The following is a 24,168-nucleotide window of genomic DNA, read 5'->3' on the forward strand; positions in this document are numbered from 1 at the left end:
TATGTGCCCCAGGCAATATTAAGACTGATTCGGCACTGTGTGCACTCATGGAGAAGACTATTAAGAACCACTATAATCCAGGTTTTAATACTGTATCACTGTTCTTATTCCTGCTTCTGCTAAAGACTTAGATTCCCACTTTCCTGGCCTGTGTAACAGCTGTAGCACGAGAGATGGAGATAAACGAGGCAGTGCGGACACCAGTGCCAAAATGAGGAAAGCACTAGCCATACTGGGGTGTTTGCTAGGCACCATGGGTGTTAGATGAAGATTAATTGGCATGCTATTTTCTCCTCATTTGTAGGAAGGGAAAATTTTATGATAGATGACTATATCACAGGGTCTGATGTGCTGACAGAGATAGTACAAGGAAGTGTACAGTAGAGTGTTTGTGCATTGTGATGAATGTAATCATTTATCATATCCCCTGATAGTTAGCGTAAAGCTCCATGTGAAAAGATTCCCCCCCCAAAATGTATCAGAATGATTTTTTGCCTGCATGTTTGACAATAAAATCACACATTTCTTTGAGCAGTATTGAATGTGCATATGAATGGGGATGACACACACAGATGGCAGAGGTGTTTGTAGAAATAAAGGCTGAGCAAACACTGGAGGTAACTATATTAGGCAACTCTCATTAGAGAGATTGCCTGCAGTTCAGTATATGACAGCCCTGGCATGTCTAGGATCTTAGTGAGCAGAGCTCCTAACTCCATGAGTTCAGCTACAACAAAAAGAAAGCTGCACGGATTGTATGCCTGCGTGTTTGCCAGAATGTCTGTTCTGTGGGAGGTGACGCTGCTGCAACTTCTAAAACAAGGGCTTCAAAACCTCAAGCTCAGCATGGTGGGCCTCATTTCAGCACTGGAGCAGCCTAAACCTTGTGACACTGGGACAAAGAAGGCTTCATTAGACGATCTACACACATCCGCGATGCATGGATGTGTGTGCGCGCATGTTAGATGACTGACACGCAGCTGGGAGGGGCAACAGAGGCGTCTTTGATTAACCTAGTGGGGGCATTTCAGTGGTTGTTTGCACCGTCTCATTTGAAACTTCTCTCCATCTTTAACACATTCTTCAGTGATGTTGTCTGTCCATCCATCATATATCCATTCTTCTGGCTGTTTATTTACTTTAGTAGGAGAAACAGCGGACTGAATGCAGACTCTATTCAGTGATGTTCTGCTAACTTGATTGCTTCATCGACCTACAAAACTGTTCTTTTAAGCAAAAAAATTAAATAAAATGGAGAGTGTCCTTCAAGAAAGACGTACTAAAGCAACAGCAGCAGCATGTGGAGCCTTGTACAGTGCAGGATGACCATGAAAATGGAACATTACATTTACTTCATATAATACATGTATTGTCAACCCAACAAATAGTGTTGGGTGTTATGCCTCTAACATTCTTATTTTGACAGAAGAACTTATATGAATCTGTTTTTGTTCTCTGGTCACCTTGTTCCTACACTATGGCTAGGTTAATAAAGTCTACTATTTTATTTACTGGTAACTAAATATACTTTACTATGGTTTAAATCCAACTGCATCTTATTGTCACAAGAATAAACATGTATGCTTCTACCAAAAGTAAATTTTCCTCTATTGCAGTGGTATTGGGCAGCTGTGGCTCAGGAGGTAGAGCGGGTTGGCTGTTAATCGGAAGGTCGGCAGTTCAAACCTGGTTGCGTGTCGAAGTGTCCTTGGGCAAGATACTGAACCCCGAATTGCCCCTGGCGGCTATTCCGCCAGTGTATGAGTGAGTGTGAATGTTAGTTTCTGTTTGAGCACTTAGGCTCAGTGTATGAATGTGTGTGACTGGTGAATGCAGATGTAGTGTAAAAGCGCTTTGAGTAGTCGAAAAGACTAGAAAGGCGCTATACAAGTACGGAGCATTTACATATTGTATGTAGTTAAGAAGCTGATGAGAGCTACTGTGTAAAGTGCCAAACTGTGCCAAACTGTGACAGACAGATGTTTTGCAAATGACACATCATTTTAAAATGTATGCGTTTAAGCTTCATTATTCCGTGCATGACATCCCTTCGCTCTGCTCGAGCTGCTCTTCCTCTTTCCCCTTCCTCATCAACATTCAGAGCTTGTAGGTGCAAAAATCTGCAAGGCTTGTACCAATTAATGTGATTCTTGCCGCATGTTCGACTTGTAAGGTTTAATGAAGGTGTTTGCCCGGAGCACATTGTGTTATACATGGTACATTTTGTAGGCCTCCCATTCTGACACTGAGTGCAGTGGAGGTGATTATGAAAAGTAAGATTTATAAAGAATGGGGACGATGATTTATATGTCCCTGTGCAGGCTTTCAGTAAAAAGGAAGCTATTTAGATATTAAAAGTAAATTACAAATACCAACAGCAGCTGATTCTATTTGGACTTTTGCTTGTTTCTCTTTTTGATATTACACTGCAGGAGTTGAATTAATTACAGCAGAGACAGTGGCATACAGGTCTGTTTACCATTGGGGCCACTCAATAAAATGTCTGCACTCATCATATCTTCAGGGATTTATGATATAAGTGGCCACCTGCCAGGTGGAAATTAAACATATCACTCTGAATAAAACGTTTTTTTATGAGCTGATACAATAAAACACCAACAATCATCAAAGTGTAACAACTCTAATAATCATTCTCCTTATACCTCTGTTTTGGTTTCCACCAAGTCCTAAGCAAAATACCTGGCTCTTTAGTAAATAAAGGCTCTACAAGTGAGTTTATTAAAGCAGCTATAGTGTGAGTTTGAGATGAGATAAATGTATCATATGATAATGTAAAAAAAAACAATGTGACAATGCGACAGAGGACAAAGAATGCGACAAAGAATTATCATTTGTATGTGCAGCACCCTTTGGCTTTACAGAGCTGTATAGCAAGTTTCAGCTCATTGTTAAACTGTCCACCCTGTAACTTCACTGTATTGGTTCGCTCTCATAGCGTCACTTTTCAGCCACAGCAGACAGGCTTATTTCCAAACGCAAGAGTTGTTAGACCAAAAACATAGCTAAAAGAGAGTGAAAACTGGACTTGAAAAACAACTCTAAATGAATGCAAATGTTGTAGATCTCTTACTGTATCGATGCTTTATTGATGCTTGTATGTTGGTTCTCAAATGTAAGTTGCTTTGGATAAAAGAGTCTGCCAAATGAGTAAATGTAAATCTAATGTAAATGTAAAGTTTTTCAGTAGAGTAGAGTGATAATTCTAGACGTAGGCACTTTATCCACTATTAATTTAAAAATATTAATTAGAGCAACTTTAAACAAAGAATAATAAAATTAAATGTGCATGAAAATTAAACTGCTGTGCAATTTGTGCAGTTTTTATGTTGGCCGAGAGAGTGGAGCTGGGGAGGGATACGCACTGCTACGCTTGACAGGTCGCCGTGGAAGAGACTTCTCAATCACAAGGGAGTCACGCCCTAAAGCGTACCATGTTTAATCATTTAATTTACTCTAAATAATTCTATATTGAAAAAGACTTGAAACTAGCGATTAAAAGCATAAATGTGTTTACTGAGGTAATAAATCAAATAGGAAGTAAGCTCGTTTTGTCATAGACTTCTATACAATCAGACTTCTTTTTGCAACCAGTGGAGTCGTCCCCTGCTGGCAAATTAGAAAGATTGCAGGTTTAAGGCCGTATTCAGACGAAACGCAAATTTTCACCTCGCGACACTTTCCTCGCGTGAGTACATTCGCTGCAAGTGTTCACACACAACGCGAGAAGGCGATTTTAACGCGATAACCTGAATAAACACAACTCGCCATTACTACAGCTTTATGAACCCAAAGTAAACACTTTGCTGTGATTAAATAATAATAAACGTATCAAACTGATGCTGAAATAACTACAATATGATGCAGATTTGTTAAACATATGAATTTATGCTTTGTCAGGTCTGTTACACATTGGCTTTACTTTTCAGACCTGGAGGTTCCCATTGGGTCACATGTCTTACTATGAACTAATTTAGTCAAAGGCCAACATTGGTTTGATACTACAGGAAACAGATGAGTGTCTAGATTCAATTCACTTGCAGACAAAAGTGTCTATTAGAACAGTATCTAACGTGCAACCACCATTTTTCTGTCCAGCTGCATAATCCAAATATTTCAAATGTTTGTCTTTTTCTAGTTCAATTTGAAACATTCTCGAGTTGTAGGGCGGACATTAAGAAAATATACTGGTTAACTATATGAAAGAAATCTACTCAGTCAAATCATATAATCATATACCTGCGGTTTGAGGAGCGTTGCACAAGCATCATCAGTGAGAAAGTGAAAGAGTAATTGTGTGCTTGTATTTAACATACCGGCTCCTTGATGGATTAATCAAACTCTCACGGGAATAAAGACCCAATCACAATCCTTGTCCTATGCCAATTGATCTCTATCTCCCCAGCACCAGCACAGCAGGCACAGCAGCCGGTATGGCTACCCGATTAAAGGACAGTCATATTTGATCACACATGTAACTGCATCCCTAATGAGTGCCCCGACTGATGTTGTGTTGCGTGCAGTCACCTCTGGTAATATACCTAAAGTGCATATTTTGGCAACCACAGGATGTTCTCATGCCTTTAAAAGACTTTGATGAATGCATGAGAGAATTAATGGTGTTCATCAATCATAGAGGTTTTGTAATCTCATGGCTGGCAACAAGGCTGTTATCAGAACTGCAGATGAGCACTTCAGAGAAGGCTCTAGAGAATCTTAAGAATGCAGTCTGTAATTAATTTCACAATATAGACTTTGGCTATATGCAACATATTAGTTAAATTTGCTCATGATCTGAGCTTAGACTCTCTGAGAGTAGTACACTAGGGTTAAGAAGACTAGAGAACCAACGCTACAGAGCGCCTTTATAATGAGATGCAACACTTTCACCTGAACACCTCAAGGTGCAAATTGAGGTCCTTCCTAGATATCACTCTCCTGTGTTTCCCTCACTTGAATTGCTTTCTTTTGGCTACCATGTATGACACAAGAGACAGAGATAAAGAGAAGATGAGAGGATGGCAGGTTGTATTATTAAAGGGGACATCCTTGCCCGATGCAGCATAATTTTAAAAGTCAATTACTTATGATGCACAGCTGTAAAAAATAATCTTTGCACCTTTTAATGGCCTTGCCGAGAATTATCTTGGTTTTACTTGGTGATGCAAGCCTAGTGTTGAACATCCGGATGTGTGAAAAGTTATTACTATTTTTTGTCAAAGAGGTTATTTAGGGGTTGCACCAGAACAGGTTTACATGGTTTAATTTTCAAAAAACACCATATTTTTTGTCATACTGCACATTGCTGAAGCTCCTCTTTTCACCCTGTGTATAACACTTTGATTTAGCTATGGAGTGATGCATCTTGTCTCTAAATGATCTTTGTTGGGAGTTACACATGTGCAGTTCCTTCAGGGAGAAGCCAGTAAACACAGCTTCAGTGTTCCCCTTACCAGCTTATCAACATAGACAGGAGCAAGATTTTCAGAGTAGTGAGTTATTAATCTGCAACAAATGTATCTTTCATCCATAAAGTTTTAGCTGAACTCTGTCTCTACATCACAGTACTTGCAAACAATTTGCTTGCAGTGTGTCGTAGGCCCATACACTGATGATAAACAGCAAGAGTAGAGGTCTAGGTGAAAAAACACAAATCTATAAAAACATCACTAAATTTGTTCACATGCCAAGTGAGTTTTACATTTTGTATATAATAGGCATCTTGCATGTAAAAACGTCATGGAGCCATTACTGTTTATCATCCATTATAGACGTTGTGCAGGGGACAGTGTCACTTGTTACAGACATGCCTGCGATTTAAATTACGTCTTAAGCATGTTTTATTATCTATTAGTATTTGCAGCCGTCATGGCACATTTCCCAAAAATAGGTCATTAATCCTTCATCTTATCTAACTGTATATTATAGTGTTATCTTGCCCGCTTCAGAGAGGAGTCACAGTCACATTTGCAGCCCACTCTCCCTCATTTCTGCTCTTAGCAGTAAACTCCAGATTCATTTTGACACATGACAGTGCAGAAAAACATGGAAAAACATGGGCTGTTGATGTCACAAATAAATGCATTTTTGAACGGACTTCGTAAAGCCTGTGATTTGGCTTAACTGCTCAAACGCATCCTGCTAAGTGAAGACGACGGAGTAGAAGCGCAGCTAGGTCTTTGTGGGGATCATACACAGGTGCTCTTTGGCGACTGCAGGTGTACTCTGCTTATTCCATTATGTGAAGGGTTCATTGCATGGGTGGAATATGGCCTCCATCAAAAACGAGGCACGAGGGTTTGTGCAAAATTAAAATGCCTTTATTTTCCATGGCAATATGTATCTAAAATAAATGTGTTGAGATTGACATAGGTCTTCATCAGGGGTTATTGTCAGTAGTGTTACACTAATGAGTTGAGTGAGGATGATTCTCTATCATGTGCAAGCCTATTGGGAAGTGATGCATCATCAATAGAAGGGAGAAGGAAGGAGGAGGGAACAGAAGGGGGGATGGAAGGAAGTGAAGGAGAGACAGAGGAAATGAGAGAAGGTGCATATCTGAAGAAAGATATTCATGTGGCTACCAAGTGAAGGAGACTTGCATTTTACATTTTTGATTGAGACCTGTAACACGTTCTTCACAAGGTGGAATAAGCAAAGTGCATCCTTTTAATTGTTTGGAGCCAGGATATCCAATCTAGTTTACCTACATCCTACCAATCAAAGCAAACAGGCCTCCAAACAAACACTTCTTTAATCTCTAATGTTCTTTAAATGGACATATAACACATCACCAAGAGACGTTTGAAAATAAGCTAATAAATCCCTAACTTGTGGAACTTGAGCACTCATGTGGAAAACAGTGACACGTTTGGCAGGTAAAATAACAAAAACACAAAAGTGATATTTTGATTGTTTCACTGACAACCTTATCCCTTCCTCTTTAGCTCGGCCATTGTGTGCGCTCAGCTTTGACAGCACCACTCACACCACAGTCATTGGGGTTTTCCATTCAAGACAGCTGTGATCTAACATGAGTGACACGCAGAGTAGTATTATCTCCAGGTGTATTCTGAGATGTTCTTTGATGTGAGGCAGCCTCCATTCTGTCCTATGATCACAGTCATCTCAAGACAGATTAGTCGGCATCCATCACAAAGACAGTGCAGAGGGAGCTATGAGCTACAACAGGGAAGGCAGAGCTGCAGAATAAGCTTCTTTACCATTCAGGTGTGATTTGGAATCATCTGAATAAAGCAGCGCGGCGGCTATTGTTTTATGATGTTGGAGACATCTAAATAGAAACGAGGTTATTCTGTGATCACATCGTCTCGTTCAGTAGTGATGCAAACGTCTTGTCAGCTAAAGACACAACTCCACCATCACCAGAGAATCAATGCAATAACCCAAAAAACATGCTTGGAAAAAAAAAATGGGAAGAAAAAGCATGAGAGCTAGATGGTTTAACGACAGAGTGACAGGATGGAGTAGGGGTAGAGACAGAAATTATCACATGCACATGGAGCCAAATTGGTTATGTCAACATGTTAGCTCATGCTTACATTTTCAGTGAAATAGCTATAAATACGGCCAATCCCACGGAATGCTTTTTCTTTGGCATTTGCAGGATGTATGTGAAATATCTGGACTAGCTCATTGAAGTTCTGGGCACAACTAAAGCATAGATGCACTGTGATAGGCACTTCAAAAAATCTAACTTTGACAAGTCAACAGAGATGAAATCATTGGAGGCAAATGAAAAATTCACACTCAGTAAAAATGCAGTAGCTCCTGCATTGATTTTTTTTCTTTCACAAGATGAGCTTGGCAGCCGTACAATCATTAAGGCAGTTTAGTTCATCATTTGATAAACAAACTCCTTAAAGTCTTGCAGAAATTATGTCTGCAATAACATCTCAGTGGCAGGTTTCGTGGGGGCAGGTTTATTTTGTGGGGGTGTAGCTGCATCTGCGTGCTTTCATCAGAAGTCGTGCCAATGTGACATACAGTATGATGTGCTCATCATGTGGAGATGCATTGGAGTGGCGTCCTCCATTCCTCCAGCAGAGATTACAGTTGGGCCTCTGTAATAGCTCTGGGCAGGAGGAGGGTGACATGGCTCTTTGCATGCATGGGAAACAGTGTGTGGGTGAGAAGCATGGCACTAACATTACACAAAGTGGTTACTTACAGGTAGTAAGTGTAGGAGTGATAGGTTCTTCTGCCGATTGGGGTGGTGGTAGGATTTAAGCAGTGGAGGAGGGGGAGGGGATGGAATGAAAAGGAAAGAAAAAGTAAAAATATATTAATGTTTGAAAAAAGAGTAGAAATGAACAAAATCAGATATGGTGGCATACGTGGAGGTAAACTAGTGATCATGAGGGCAAAGGTGATCGCTTGGAGTCATGTCATGCTTTGCAAGGGCGGGGAGGCCTCAGTACGGTACAGAAGAACTCACTACTCTCTACGTAAATCAGAGGCAACCATACTGTCACTAAACCCCCCCTTTTATGAACACATCATTTTATTCACCTATCAAAATGACCATATCTGACCTCCAAGGTTGAAACTTAATGAGTCGTTTGAATGTCTAAACACAACTCTGATTCCCTGTTGGTAACATTAAATTACACATAATTCAACCAATGAAGTCATCTCCATCTCTGGTTTGATTAAGGCTAATTGAAAACAATTTCATTTCTGTGTGCTGATTTTCAAACCTACCCACTGATTGCTGTACTACACAGACAGGTCCTGCTGTAGAAAATGAAGATTCTTACATTACTTTCAAAAATAAATATGGAATATAGTAATTATATTAGCACACAACTCTGCCTTCCCTCTCAGCTTCATCTACTCCATCCACTGTGCTGACCTTTACTCTTGAATTCAAGACAAGTTAACATTAAAGTACAGTAAAGTACAGTTGATACAAGTTTAACTGGGAATTTCTTTTGTCCTTGCACTTCACAATTGAGATATTAAAAAGAAACCAACTTGTGAAGAAATCTCTGCAGAAACTGACATTGTGTTATTTCAAGCCTTGGTGTGGACAAAAGGGTGTGGGATATTTGCTGAGCTTTAGCTCCCCTGATTGCTGGGATATGTACAGAGGACCTCTCTCCAGTATGGGGTCCCGTGCTAATGTAAACTTAGCCTTCAGCTGTGTAGCCATCCTCTTTCCTTTTGAGCCTTTCATCATATTTTCTTTCTTATCTCCTCCCCGCCTCTCTCCATACCACAAGCCTCAAAAACATTTTTCCTATTCCCATTCCAGTGTCATTGAAGCGCTGTGCATTTGTTTGAGGGTGCCGTGGAAACGGATTAATTTTTCATGGCACACTGTATCTCATGGCTGTAAACAGCCTTAATGGGGCGTATCAACATAATCAAATTAATTATTTACTACCACGCTGACAATACTACCGTTTGAGGGAGAAATATACAAAATGATAAAACTACTTATTTATGAGCACTCTGCAAGTAAGTTCAACTTCTTCCACAAAAAGTAGTATTTCAGCGAGTAAGAAAAAAAGCTTACCTTTTCTTCATGAGGAGTACCACTCCTAAGAAAATTATGACAAAGAGGAGGATGCCAGCGATGACCCCAGCAATCTTCACCGTGTGGTCCGTTTGTTTCTCCGGTTCTACCGCATCAGGTTTGTGAGTGGCTGCTCCTGAAAAACATCCCAATCCATAAAAATCAAACAAATAAAATTTTTTTTTTGCTATTGTTCTACATGAACCAAACAGCAGAGTGCACATCCATATTTTCAGTATTTCCTCTCATCAATTTGACTGTGTGCAGGATTGAGGTTGATTAATCAATACACTGATATTCTGTTGCATTGTGTGGACAATAAATATCAATACACTTGCACTGGCTTAGAGTAATGTTTATTTTGAAAGTAAGTGACTCCCTATTGTCCTGACGACTCCACCTTTAGTTCCGTCCTTAGTGGACATCAGCGCTCTGTGAATCAAGCTGCACTGGGAGAGATAAGTGCGCACCATCTTTACCCTTGGTTAATCATGCTTGGGGCAAATGGTTGCTGGGCTGTAGAAAAATGTAGGATGCGGGGCGGGAAAGATAATACCCAAGAAGATAAAAAAAGCCTGAAATAACCAAAACATTAAATATCAGCTCGGGAAGAGATAGCCAACAACGAGAGACACAAAGAGAGAGGGAGAGGGGGAAAAACGTCTTGTTTTAACAGCATCTGCTCCATGGGAAGTGATAAGAGGCACTTTAAAGGAAAGCAACGTTGCTGGAATGGCAACTGTCCACCTGAACACCACCATTATTCCTTGTCACCAGGGGTAAATTTAGAATGATAAATTGTATGTCAGACAAATCTGTTAAAGTGGGTTTCCTTCCCTCCTCAGCGTTGCTATTTTCTCTCCCTATCAAAAAAGTAAATATCTTCCCCAAGCTGGTTGTGACATATTGTTCTTTCAATAGCCAGGCCTTTATTTAGATGTAAGTTTTTAAGGCAGAGCTGTGGAGGATTTTCAAGACCGGTGACATATTAACAATCACGTCTGGACTGATGGAGCTGATTTTGTCCCAATATATTGTTACAGGCTAATCTTACAGAAATGCTGTCAGTAACAAATCCCCATTTGAGCTGTGAATGCTGTATGTTCACTGCCACAAGTCAGTACTCTTCAATTCCAGCCTGAGAGAATCTGCAGCTGCACACACAAGAAGAAACTGAGCAGAATCTTAATAGTTAAATGCTACACTCCCGAAAATTCTCAAGATCTTCATGTTGAGCACTTCATCATCCTATTATGTGCTTACAGTTGTCACAACTGCAGCAACCAACACTTAATCTCCCAGAAATAATGAGAAATATTCATGAAAGGGGATTAACTCCTGCCAAAAATCTCCAACACTGACACATCAAATGACAATCGCACCTCAAACAGGTCTTTCATGTCCAGTAATGCTGAGAAGATGAAGGTAGAAGACAATGTCTGGGAAACTTTGTTTTAATCACGTTGATTATATGCAAACAGCAGGAACCACACACACATGCAATATTTCACTTGTTTGTTTTCCTGTTGAGGGAATCGTCAGTATGGCCGCCACATTAAACATGTAGTGGGTAAAACCAGGTCACAGAATGTGCAGAAAGCTACGGGTCTGACCTGTTAGTTGGTTGTCACCAGCCGCTGGGGCGATGCGGATGTAGGGGGTTGTGAGCTGAGTCACGAGTATGGCGGCTGAGTAGAGTCAGTGGATCCAGGATTGCATGCAGTCGAGAGAGACAGAGAGAGAGAGAGAGAGAGAGAGAGGCCACACTGAAGCAGAAAACAGCCACACCAACAGTTCCCACCATCATGCAACATTGAGCCAGACAAAGACAACCATTACTGTATTAGAAAGCATTTGGCAGTTTGTTTTGCCAAGTTAGCAACAGCAGTCATGTCACAAAAGTTCATATCTTAGTGAGCCTAACGCAGTGCATTAAAATGTATCCCTCCAGGTGATAAGTCGCTTATATGATAATTCTACTTCTAGTACGTGCTATTTTACTTCAGTCCATTGAGCCATGTAGATGGAGATATCTGGAAATCCACAAGAAATCCATAGCGGAGCCGCATGCTAAGTCCACAATATACAAGATTGTTGTGGGCATGTGACAGGACCTCCTAATGGCCCAGAAGGGAGTGTGACTATGGATCCCTCCGGCCTTATCAATTCTGCTCCCGGATCGATAGCGCTTAGACTTCATCACCTTTAATGTGTAGAGCAGGGTGCACAGGCAGCATAGCTAAGTGCCTACAGACCTCAACGGGCACACAGGCTGCCTCCCTGTCATGAATAAACACATGTTCATGGTCAATGTATTGACCAAGAACATGTGAAGACCATATCACACGATTTCATCTCTTAAGACACTTACAAAGGGTACAAATTAAAGCTAACAAACTTACTAAAGTTGAGAGTTTGAAGATGTGATGTGTCAGTTTATACTTCGGTGACTTTCATTTAAAAACATGTTAATTTTGTTAGTTCTCACAAATCTTGTGCCAGTGATATTAGGAACTACATATAGGAAACATCCTCATTCACACAATCTGATGTGAATCTATTCCTACCTTTGGTGGCTACTCGAACACAGTCAATTTTGGTCTCCTGTACAAACAGATAAATTAAAAGGAGGAAAGGAAAGAAGAAAAAGAAAAGAATCAATGACTATTATGACATACACGCACAGAAAAAGATACACACACAAAGACACACACTTATGGAAGCAACAACACCTATCTAAGAACCCATGGTTCCAACAAAACAGCTCAGCCAGTTCTACGCTGTCCCCTATCATCTGTTGAGCTCAATGACTGTGACACAAAACGCAGTTAGGCGAGAGGGCCTACAGCACAGATTAGTGGTGCTGAGCTGCTGATTTGTCAGCCAACAGCGATCTGTCGGCAGCCTGCGGCTCAAGGTGGTCAGCCACTGTGGAGAAACCAGAGCCCTGTGACAAGCGACACCAACCCTGCATGCGGGGTTCCAAAATGACACGTCAGGGAGTCTTTCTGAATATGTAATGGAGTTTCGGCTCTGACAACAGCCTTCAACAACATAAAAAAAAAACCCCAACAACACTGCTCTCGCTGTTGGCAGAAAAGTTTGTTGTCAACAACGGTCTGGCGAACAGGAAAAAGGACGCAGACAGGAACAGGGAGGCAATGAGTAATACAGAACAAAAGACATGAGTGCTGTGTCCCTGTGCTTGACCCAGCCAAGCTGTCCAATGAGCAATGAGCACACATGGGGGAGATGGCATTTAGAGGCCACGAGGAAAAGAGAGAAAGAGAAAAAGCATTAATGTTCATGTGATCCTGGGTGCATGTGTATTCACGTTACTGCAGCTTTTAAGCTGTCAGACGGTCCTTTGTTAAAGGCAACATTACAGGAAATTATATTAGATTTTTATTTGAATAGAAGGCTGAAAGAATTCTAGGTATGGATGGCACTCACCTTCTCTAAGTGCTAATTTTGTTTAAGAGGCCCAAACAAATCACTCCAACATCATTAGACATTAATTAAAGCTTGCAGTACGATCCATTGACAGTGACGGCTTAATGAAAGAGAGTGCATTTGGCCACTGTAAATCAAAACACTGAATATAAAAATAATGTCAGTTTTATTGTATGTCAACAAGGGACTCTTTCATTTTGTTTGTTCAAGGAAGAGAACTACCAGCGAATTCACAACACTCACTGATTCGCCCTGGAAAGTTTCAGACCGGCAATGTTTTACTCTCAAGAGCAAACTCGCTAATTGGATTCAGCCCCGCTGCACGTGTTATTTCTTTTGCCTCCTTAAAGACGTGCTGGTGTTACTCAAGGAGGCTGTTTATGGTGATTCTCATTCAGGACCACAATCAGTGGGGCTCTTGAAGTCACCATTGAGCTGTCTGCCACAGCTCCGTGGAGAGAGGGCCCCGCCAAGTGCCACTTGATGACAGAGGCTGTGACCTGTACGATCGGTAACCCCGTTGTTGTTGCCTGCCTCCCATGCTTAACTGCCGCTGGGAAGACTGGCTCTCTTAAATGCCGTTGATCAAAGGCTTGTCTGGCATTTGGCATAAAGCTCCATTGGAAAAGGCAGGCAAACAGGGCAACAGTAATGGAGGGAAAGAGCATGTCACCGCATAGAGAGCACAGCATTCCACGCTTGACCCTGCTGTAGCCTATTAAGGGTGCAGACAGTGCTGTTGGTGCACCCCAGCAGAGTACTGACACATCTAGCTGAGGCCAAATGCAATTGTGCTGCTGCGTGCATGTGTCTGCCTGTGTGAGCAGCTACTGTGTAGAGTCAGAGACTTCTGCACTCAGCCACTTCAGTCACCTAGTCAATCAATCTGTCTTGCAGCCCTTCATTCTCATTAAATCCACCATTATATTTTGCATTGTTTCATGTACACTTTAAAGCTGCTATGCATATGATTTGAAAAAAAGAGAGGCACTGTTTGACTAGGAAATATGTTACAGTAAGTCCTCTATAAAATCTATAAACATAAAAAAAATAAAATCTACCTTCACAAACCACATTCAGTTTGATGTGGTATTATTTTGTCAGTGGTTGTGCTTCATTTAATCTAGTAAACAAATTAAACGTTCTCACGACTGTGCTACATGCTGTCAAAAACAATGTCAAACTGGTACGCAACACACAACATGTAATCTAGAGTACGTGAGACTAACAAGTGGTATTTTTTGCCTCTCTCTGTCATCTCATTTGTTATTTGGTTGTAAGCAGTGGTGGAAGAAGTATTGAGGTCCTTTACTTAATTAAAAGTACAATAATTGTACTGTAATGAGATACTCCATTACAAGTAAAGGTCCTGCATTTAAAATTGTACTTAAAATGCTGAAGTAGTATCAACAAACAAACACTAACAAATGTAAAAGCACTCATTATGGAGAGTCTAATATTATCATGCATTATATCAGTAGATTATTGTTACTGATCAAGAAATGTATACGCAGCTTTTAAATGTCATCAGCGATTAAGAAGGTACTGTTTGTTTAATCTGTAACAATATATCATATTTTGTGATTATGCATGGTAACAAAGAGAACACAGCTTTTTCAAAACACATCTATTTGGAAACACAACATTGCACTAGTAACTGAAACTGCATGAATAAAATAAAAACCTCAGAAGCACCCACCCCGTTGGCTGTACTGACAGCCTGGTAATAGATGCTGTAGCTTTTCTGAGGCAGAAGAGGGGCGTTCCAGTAGCCGTTATAGGTCTTGTTGTCCCCCACAGTGAAGGGCTGGGGCGAGTGGATGCCGGCGGCAGGGAACTGAGCAGTGAAGTAGTACTGGGAGTTCAGGAGTGTGGCGTTCTGGAAGTGAATGGGAACTGGGTAGCAGCGCAGGATTTCTGCTGTGCCTCGTGCTCTGCGTGGACGTTCCTCCTCCACCACCACCTGGTAAACACTGCAAACACAAGAATCAGAATGAACAGACTCCAATGGGCCAAAGGGGCGCTTTCAGAACACAGTTGGCAATGCAGGCAAAAGTAGACAAATTGCTTCTTTATGAATGGTGCACCATAGTGCACCAAGTCTCTAGAAATGATTCTTTATTTAGACGTCGGATAGAAGAGATTTTGAATGAATTTCTCTGTACCTACTATGATATGGTGCACGATCAGGTATATGTGCTCATCTCAAGATACATTATGAATACATGACAAGAATGTGTGTGAACATTAAGTTCCCTGGCAGTTTCCTTTTCAACAAAACATCTTTGTGCATACAGTCAACAGAAACAGAGATGAATGTTTACAGTCTAGAAGAGATCTAAAAAAAAAAATGCATATTTTGAAATCATTCTTTGATTTATTTTGGTATATAAAAGTTAGAAAAAAATCTGAAAGCTAAAAGCAAGAATTGAACAGCTTACACGGTGCTACACATGGGGTCAAGCACATATAGGAAGAGTAAGGGCAAGAAACTTTTACCAATAATGGCACCAGGCTTTGTCGCCAAAAGTATGGAGTAAATAAAAAGAAACTGTTCATTTGCAAGTAAAAGTAAAAAATGCTTTAAAGAGTAGAGTAGTATAAAATAGTTAATGATGTCTTCTGTGGTCATAAACACTTCTTAAATCATCAAACAAGAACTCCATAACAAATTCACTTGCTTATCCAAGTGACAGGATAGACTGAACAAAATACAATGCAAGATAAATGAGCAGTGACACAGGACAGGGCCTCATGTTATTTGCATTTTCATTATTCATCAACTGAAAAGGTTAACGGCTCTTTCCATTTCCTCTCCATCAGAGCCTTGTGTTTAGCTAGATCAAAACTGCAGCCCTCTGTGCCTCTGACAGAGATGACATTGTCTCTGAGCCGGCCACTTAGCTTGAGCAGGAGACTGACTGTCTTATAGACGTTCACGTTAGTATGCATCTCACATCCACCTGTTAAATCTATTGAGTTGCTGAGTGACAAAGAGTCTGTTTACAGCCGCCACGGAGAATAACCAGCCATGATTGGGGAACTAGCGTTCCATTTCCAAAAGAGTCATGCAAACAAGAAGTTATTATTACAGAAGATGGAGCAAAGCTACACTGCTCAATGAATGAATGTATGAAGATATGTATGAATGAATGAATGAATGAATATTAGGATGTGACATGCTCTGGTTCTCTAGTTTTGGAAAGCCGATTTCATTTACACATTTGTGAATTTTTATTTACAGCCTGTGGAGTTATTTTTTAAAACTATTTGTAGCACTATGGGTCGTAATGAAGAATGGGTCCACGTTTTTTTTTTGTATCATGCACATGCACAAGGACACATATGTGGGCTACTACTCAATACACTCACTTTCCCAAGATGCAGACTCACTTGTTTATAGCACACCATTTTCCTTTGTACGAAAGAAACAGCTTCCAGCAGTGCTGATCGCATAAGATTGATTAGTTTATAGTTTAGGATTACAGAGGCTATATGTAGTTTTTAGCGGCCACTAGCGGTGAGGTATCAGAGTGCAACCTTACCATCAGAAGTTAGTGCTTGTGTGCATGCTCTAACTAATGAGCGAGCAGATTCCGACACAATGGAGACAGCATCACACAACATGCGGAAAACGCAGGTAAACACCTAGTAATATTTTTATCCGCTTATAGTGGAACTAATCCATGCTTGTTGCGAAACAAAAACTATTAGTGCGCGAGACTGAATATTATAAATGAGATGGTTGCCACACTTTAGTATAAAGGTTAAGCCGAAAAATTCTATTTCGCAAATAACCCTTGCACTCCTAAGCATTTGTATTTATCTAATCTTTCATTTAATTGTACCATGCCATATAAAAAGGATGCTGAAATACACTGAACATCTCCCATCGCCCACATTATTAGAACAACAACTAGAAAAAATATCTTTGTCAAAAAAATCTGTGCTGTAGTGGCTGTACTCTAAACTGTATAGTCACAGTACAAACAGCCCTGGAGATGATCAATTGTTCCCCGTGGTTGGTACTGGATGATTAAGTGTCCCCTTGTGTGTACAGCATGTGCTCTTTAACCCTACAGTTTATCATAAGGTGCTTGCAGTGTCATTAGAAAACCCCCCTTTGCTCTTGGTGGGTGTGTCCCAATTCCTTAGAGCTCGCCTATTTAGAGCTGGGTTGGGAGGTGATGGACTATTTAATCCTGCTGAGAGTCTGCAGGAGAAATCAGCCTTTAATTACTGTCCCCTATTGAGAGCAGAGGTCAAAGGGCAGGTGGAGACTGTACATGGGAGCCCCCTTAAGTAGCTGCAGAGCGGCAGAGAACTGAGTGATGAGGTGCCTCATCCAAAACACTCTAGATGTGATGTGAGTTACGATGGGAAGATAGAGTATTTAAAATTATGTATGCTGTCAATCATATAACAGTACCCGCCACTGGACAAACAATAACTATTGTTTTATGATATATTCCTGTGTCTATATTGTTATTTTAGAAATCAGCTATGCCTAGTACAAATTATGGCCACAATAACAATGCCTTTGTGTTTGCTGTGCTGTAGCAATGTACACTCACTCAGAGCTTGCTCATATTGGTACTTTATATTCCAAATCAATCTGCAGATAGTGAAATAAAAACAAAAGCTGGCTCCCCCCCGGGTGGCTCCTTATGATATGATGATGTGGCTGTGCCATGAGTTAATGATAGACACAGTGTGAATAGGACTTCCTTTCCTCAGGCAAAATATCAAGCGCCAAAGGCTATGAGGCTCCAAGGGTAAGAACGCTTGTAACGCGGAAATATAAACCACTGCTTCTCCTCCACAGAATATTCACTGCAGCAAGAAACTAAAAAAACTAACTCACAATAAATTTGCAATTTAATAAAAATGTTTTGTTCATCTTTGTAAGTGATTGCAACAATAATACCCACTTTACAGGTTTCACTTAAAGCATTTTTCAGCAGTAACTTGCTGTATGCCCATAAAATATTTAAAGAAGCACCCTACCTTGGTGAAAATACTACCTTCCCCTCAAATACTTGTAAAATGTAAAACGGACTCGAGAGTTTAACATTGGCGATTTCAAATGTAACGATTGCTTTTTTCTTTAATTACTGCTGTAATGTTAATGTGCCTTTGAGCTGCTGACACCTTGTCACCTCATGCTGACTTCACAATTTACATTATGAATCATTTTGACAAACCAGTCATTTAGTCATATTCTTGATTCAGTATGACATGAATGAGCAACAAAAAAACAACAAACAGATGAACAACAATGCCTTGATAGCAAGAACAAAAATCATTTACAGATGAATCAATGATCTCATTTGATCTGATGCCAACCAGATAATTGTACTGTAAGATACAATACTCATATTCAAGATGATAATCCAGGGATGAGAAAATATTTAGATCAGATTAGAACTGTTTATTAATGCTGTTTGATAATCCATCATATTTTTTAAACTGATCTCAAAAGTTACTATATGTATATATATATATATATATATATATATATATAGCTATTAAATATCTGTAGTGAAGTAAAAAGTTCAACATTTCCCTCTGAAATGTAGTGGAGTAAAAGCCATAAAATGTGTACTGAAGTACAGTATTTGAGTAAATGTACTTAGTGTCTTTCTATCAGTGTATCTCTGTATGTTTCAATCAATATGCGAGTAAAACCTGTTCTATTAGCAATGCTCTTGAGCCAATCCATGATGTTGCTAGGCAAGTGATGAATGGTTCAGCGAAATGTTAGTTACTAATCCTGGTAAAAGCCAACTAAACCTTCCTCGGGAGAGGAAACCCGCAGTTCACATCACATTTTAAAGGTGCGTAATTGTAGTTAATTCCAAAACCGCTGAAATCCTCAACTTCTCTCCCTGAGCAGAAGATGGAAAGACAAGGTGAGAAAGCGGAATGAGGGAGGAAGCTGTATGAGAAGAATTGTATAAGCTGTTAAAAGTGGTCTGCCAGAGGGGTCGGCAGGGCAGACCTGTATTCCTGCAGTAGTGCTGCAACCTGAGCTGACACCAATTAGGACTCCTCCAGCCTCGCTGCCCGATAGATTTCAGCTCTGCCGCCATGTGACGCCAACCAATTATGGCGGATTGACTCGGAATCGACTGGATTGTGACCTGAAACTCAGATTTATTTTTCATGTGGGCTGATAGGGGAGAACTCCAGATGAGGGAAGGGGTATGGGGAGCATTTCAATCACTGTCTCTCTCTCTCTGTAATGCTAATCGGTTAGCTCTATATGCCTATATGTCTGATTTAAGAGCGGTTGTAAGTAACACACATCTCCTGACCCAGCATCCTTCCTCCATTCGTCTGCCTCTTACTCTTTATATTTCCCTGGTGTCCATAAAGCTATAAAGCAAACAAATTAGAAGGTGCCATAGATTACATTTGCCATTAAATCGCAAAAAGCATCGAGTTGTGTCACATTTAGGCACAGCTATTAGCGTTTGCTATGCCGTGATCAAAGAAAGTTAGTGCTTATTTTAGGTACTGTAGAAAATCACTTAACTGATTTAAGGCCGTGGTTGAGCACAGATAATGTGATGCTACAGGGTACAAACTACACTGGAACTCAGTTTCCTCAATGTGCTACTTACTTTTTCTGTTTATGTATATGTGTATGAGCTTGCTCAAGGCAGAGGTTATGGCAGGAAAAGAGAAAAGGCCTGATTTAGTGGTGTGAATGATAAGGAAAGCATCTCAAATTACTTATTTCTGCAGAAGCATGTAAACATTTATTTTGATGCTACGGAGTGAGGAGGCGTATTCTGGCCCTGACGAGGGGCCATTGCAAACATTAGTTAAACACGACATGACTGATAGACAGTTCACTAATCCTCTTAAAGGAACAGTGTCCCCTCTGGTAAAAATTGTTCCCGGCTACGCATGTCGTCCCCAGAGATTAGAAGCCAAATCCAAGTTGGAAATGTTATACCGATTAGCAATTACACAAATATGAAAAATTGACTGCCTCCCTCTGCAGTGACAACGTCTGCCCAGATCTATCTAAAATATGATTTGACTACAGTATGACTGCAGGATGCTGAAGTGAAACGGACATTTGTCGTCTGTTACGTCTTGATTTTTTTATGAAGCAGCGTTATCGTGTGATCTTCCAGTGTGCTGCCCTTCCTGTATTACAGCAAAACATCTGCTGTTTGAAACTCAAATGTCTGGAGCTCTATTACCTCCCAAACCCAATCAGCGTGCAAGATTGCGTTATCAAATCAAGCTTCATGCTGCTCTGCTCTGTAGTGCTGCAGATCAGTGTTCTCCCTTGTCAAATCCTTATTTCATAGGGGCTTTAAAGCTGATTTCATAAAGTGTTCAATTTCAAAATGAGCTACCCACCACTCTAGAAAAGTGAAGGCTACTCTTGCAACATGAGCAAAAGCACAAAATTAAATCTAACTATGGTGGGAAATTTTAGTGCTTGGTTGACAAAATGCTAACTCTCTGATAGATTGACTGGATCAGCTGTGTTTCTAAGTTTTTGACTTCAGGGACTCTTTCCAGTACTGCAGGTCAAGGAACATTTTGGAAATCTCCTTATATGTGCCTCAACTACGAATGTCACTTAACCATGCATCTCAACCCTCTAACCTTAAAGAGATTAGAGACGTTGTTATTTTTGAGCTTGGGAAATTCAAATTTAAATTTATCATTATTGGCCAGACAGCAGATCCCAACAGAGCACCTAACTCAACTCCTCTGAATGGAAGCTACTTTATAGTCACCTTAGATTTTCAAAGGCATCGTGTGTCACTTGGGGTGGAGGTAGAAAACACCTTCAAAAGCCTGTCAGTATCCCATCTTAGGCCTGCATCATAATCTCTCCTGTTTGCTGCCCTCCACAACCTCCTTTCTTTTGCAATTCATATTTATTGAGGCATCGGGCGCACACATGAAGGCAGTATACTGTCCTTTATGTCCTGTGAGATTTAAGAGAAGTAAGGAGGTGGGGAAATAAATGTGTACCTGAAAACCCCCAAAGTTTATATGTGGAGAGGCTCTGCTGTGATCAAAGGATGCCACAATTAGTTTTGAGGTGCAGTTGTGCCATGTACTGAACTCCACTGTTGAATGAAGATGAATTTTTTAAATAGATAATCTCAGGAGACTCATTAAACATATATGATCCTTAAAACTAAATGTCTGTACCAAAACAAATTATTTTCTCTTTATACACAAGCACCAATGTGTATCTCCATCTAAAATGGATTAGATGACAATTTATAAGTTTTAAAAAGCATTAGTGCTGAGCCAAAGAGAATGAAGTGGATCTCAAAGTAAAGTTTATATCTCCAAAGACAAATCTCTTTCATCTGGTCACGAGGTGAGCTTGCCTTCCAACGGTAAACAATAGAGGAGCCCATCATGCTAATTAATGGAAGCTCCGATTCACGACAGTCTTAATTATAATTAGGGGTTTGTAATTAGCCCACTGAAAGAATGGCAGCTTGAGTAAGGCCTTCTGAATTGTACCTGAGAGAAGATTAAAAACCGATCACTCCGTCTTTCTTGCTCAGGCCTCTCCATTTGGCACTGGGGCATTAATCTGGGCAGCTGCACATATGGTAAACATGAGCTGACAAGCCTGACTAAAGATCTCCAGGCTGTAATCTTTAAAAAAAACTCAGATGAGTTGATGTGTGTAAAATTGAGTTTTACAGTGAGCACAAGTGTTCATCATTCCTCATATGAAGAAGTGAACCCACTCTCACGGTCCTAGAGGCTGAAAGCACACACTGTTGTAGGCCAAGGACATAAACCAATACTAAAACAACTCATAAAATAGACATTTCTTTAATATTGGAATGACCAATTCACTACGCACTTCCAACTCCCACTGTTGTTCTAGGAAGGATGTACAGCAAAGAGGACTATCATCCTTTGATATACATTAAGTTGACAGGTTCTATTTACCTTTAACCAAGGAGTCATCTGACGCCCAAAACAACCAAGAGAAACTGCTCTTATGAACCTAAGACAGCAGTTTAAAAGAATAGTTGGTGTTAAATTAAACAAACAAATACTTGCGGCGCAGTAACACTAAATGGAAGAAAAAGGTCTTATAGAGAAAAATTGTTTAGGCACAGCTCTACAGCTAATACTAACAAAAAGATAGACGATCAAGTAATCAGTATTCGTGCCAGAAGCCTGTAGTGACTTTTGCCCAACAACATAGCATTTAAAACAGAACAACTGTACCGCTTCCGTTATAAAAGACTAATAAATGCAACTTTAGACAGGCATAATTCCTTCATTCCACAGTAACCCGTGGTGGCTCGTGGTGGGCAGCCCGGTACATAAAAGACATGTAAAGAAAAGAGATCCTGAAGCTAGCCTAGGCTGCACCAGGTTTTGTTCTCTTCTTCAAAGGCTATGCTTCTTTTTCACAGGATCAAAATCCACAAACAAATAAAGCTCAGAAAAAGAGATTCGTACAGAAGGGTACTGGATTCCCTGGCAACACTCCTTCATGGTGGGGTATTGAACACGGACTCTTTGATTATTTTTTTTCTGCTGATGGTGGTTCCTGGTGTTTTAATATGCTGTTTTGTTGTTTTAACTCTGTGCTGTGCATGTGTGAGTCCTTTCAGTGAAAGCCTACCTCACAGGTGCACCTCTGCTTTGGGCAGGTTTAAGCAGTACAGTGACTGTACTGTCTGTTTGGTTCAGAGAAGTTTCCTGGTCATATGCTGGCATGGAAGGAGCTGAGGAGAAAACCAAACAAAAAGGGGTTTTAGTACACCGTAAAGCAAAGTTCAAAAGAGTTCAGTTTTAGTCAACATCAAGTCCTCTTGTATAACAAGTAATTCAGCTCGGCAGTAAATAGAAGAAAGAAAAGCCAGTTTTCTCACTTTTACACTGAGCACTTACTGCCTTTTGCCTTTATAGCAATATAATTCAATCATTGAGTACAGCAATAACAGAGTGAAACATTTGCTGCTGTCACAAAAGTATTCACAGAATCTGGCAGAAAGAAAAGTCTTCAAAGTAGTGCACATGTATCAAAATAGAAAACTGTAGAAAGTAAGAAGAATAGCCAACTAGCCTCATAGTCATCATTCCATCGATAGTAAGACCAGTCATGGTGTATGGAAACTAAATCCATAATTTGTCTTTGGCCAATAAGGTTATTGTGTTAAATCTAATGTAATAGCCAGACCAAATAATTTAACATATATTAGTAATATTTATTGGTTCATTTAAAGCTAGGGTCAGCAATAAATTTTTGTTATATATTTGTTGAACTTTTCTATACATCCCAACACAATAAGCACGGCCAATCATGTCATTCAGACCGAGTGAAATGATTGGCCGGCCTACCTGCCTGTCTGCCTGTTCACTCAATGTGCATGAAAATGTGTTTTAATGTATTAAAAAGCAGATGGATGGGATTTCCCCTTTTAGCCAAAAGAATGATATCAGTAAAGTAAAACCAGTCCTATCTAACTTTGGTTGAGTTACATTTTCTATTTTGGTCATCAAGAACCCCACACAACAACTGGCCATGCTGCTGACCCCACTGACCTGATATCTTGGTGGTGAACTGGGTGATGATGGGGGGGCCATAGCCCTTGGCTGTGCTAGCACGCAGGGTGAAGGAGTACGTGGAGCCTGGGTAGAGGCCTGTGAACATGTGGGTGGTCTCGTTGCCCAGCTTCACAACCTTCCCACTTTGGTTGGAGAGGTCCAGCTCAGGGTCAAAGGAGCTCACCGCCTTGTAGGAGATCTAGGAAGGAAGGAAATGAATATTCTGATAGTGGCCTCTGCTACCCCGCGCTAAGCTCTCTTCGGCTGAGGAGGATTTGTAGTCATTCAATGAAAACGTTTTATGTTGGAGGCATCCAAGTGGCTCGGATAGCTGAGGCATTTACTGTACTCACTGTATTGATGTTTTCTATCCCACTCATGGTGGTGAGAGTTACCCCATTTGTTCTCTTTCCCCTCCGCACTACTCAGTAATACCAAAAGCCATTTTTACAAAATTCTTATATTGTACTTCTTCATGTGTATGCCTATTGGCTAACAATATTATAAAGAATATTTGATCCTTTATTAATATAAATCATGATATGGTAAATATACGCAAGATAACATGTAAAATTCTCAAAATAAAA

General features: G+C 40.3%; 1 protein-coding gene across 13 annotated transcripts in view; it reads right to left on the bottom strand.

Moving 5' to 3' along the window:
* LOC119901824 (receptor-type tyrosine-protein phosphatase mu-like) overlaps positions 1 to 24,168 on the bottom strand; it is a 154,778-nt gene that overhangs the window by 44,168 nt on the left and 86,442 nt on the right. For 8 of the 13 annotated variants that reach the window (XM_038717518.1, XM_038717516.1, XM_038717521.1 and 5 more), the window contains exons 10-16: positions 23,579 to 23,780; positions 22,656 to 22,758; positions 14,712 to 14,985; positions 12,127 to 12,163; positions 11,173 to 11,247; positions 9,560 to 9,695; positions 8,210 to 8,239 (exon numbers count right to left, since the gene is read on the bottom strand). In XM_038717518.1, the coding sequence (XP_038573446.1) occupies positions 8,210 to 8,239; positions 9,560 to 9,695; positions 11,173 to 11,247; positions 12,127 to 12,163; positions 14,712 to 14,985; positions 22,656 to 22,758; positions 23,579 to 23,780 (857 nt within the window). The remainder of the gene's footprint in view (positions 1 to 8,209; positions 8,240 to 9,559; positions 9,696 to 11,172; positions 11,248 to 12,126; positions 12,164 to 14,711; positions 14,986 to 22,655; positions 22,759 to 23,578; positions 23,781 to 24,168) is intronic. The other 5 variants (XM_038717524.1, XM_038717528.1, XM_038717527.1 and 2 more) reach the window with 2 other exon arrangements.

Source organism: Micropterus salmoides, unplaced genomic scaffold, assembly GCF_014851395.1.
Source record: "Micropterus salmoides isolate LMB-PRFRI ecotype aquatic unplaced genomic scaffold, ASM1485139v1 Ms_hic_scaffold_14, whole genome shotgun sequence".
NCBI classification, from domain to species: Eukaryota; Metazoa; Chordata; class Actinopteri; order Centrarchiformes; family Centrarchidae; genus Micropterus; species Micropterus salmoides.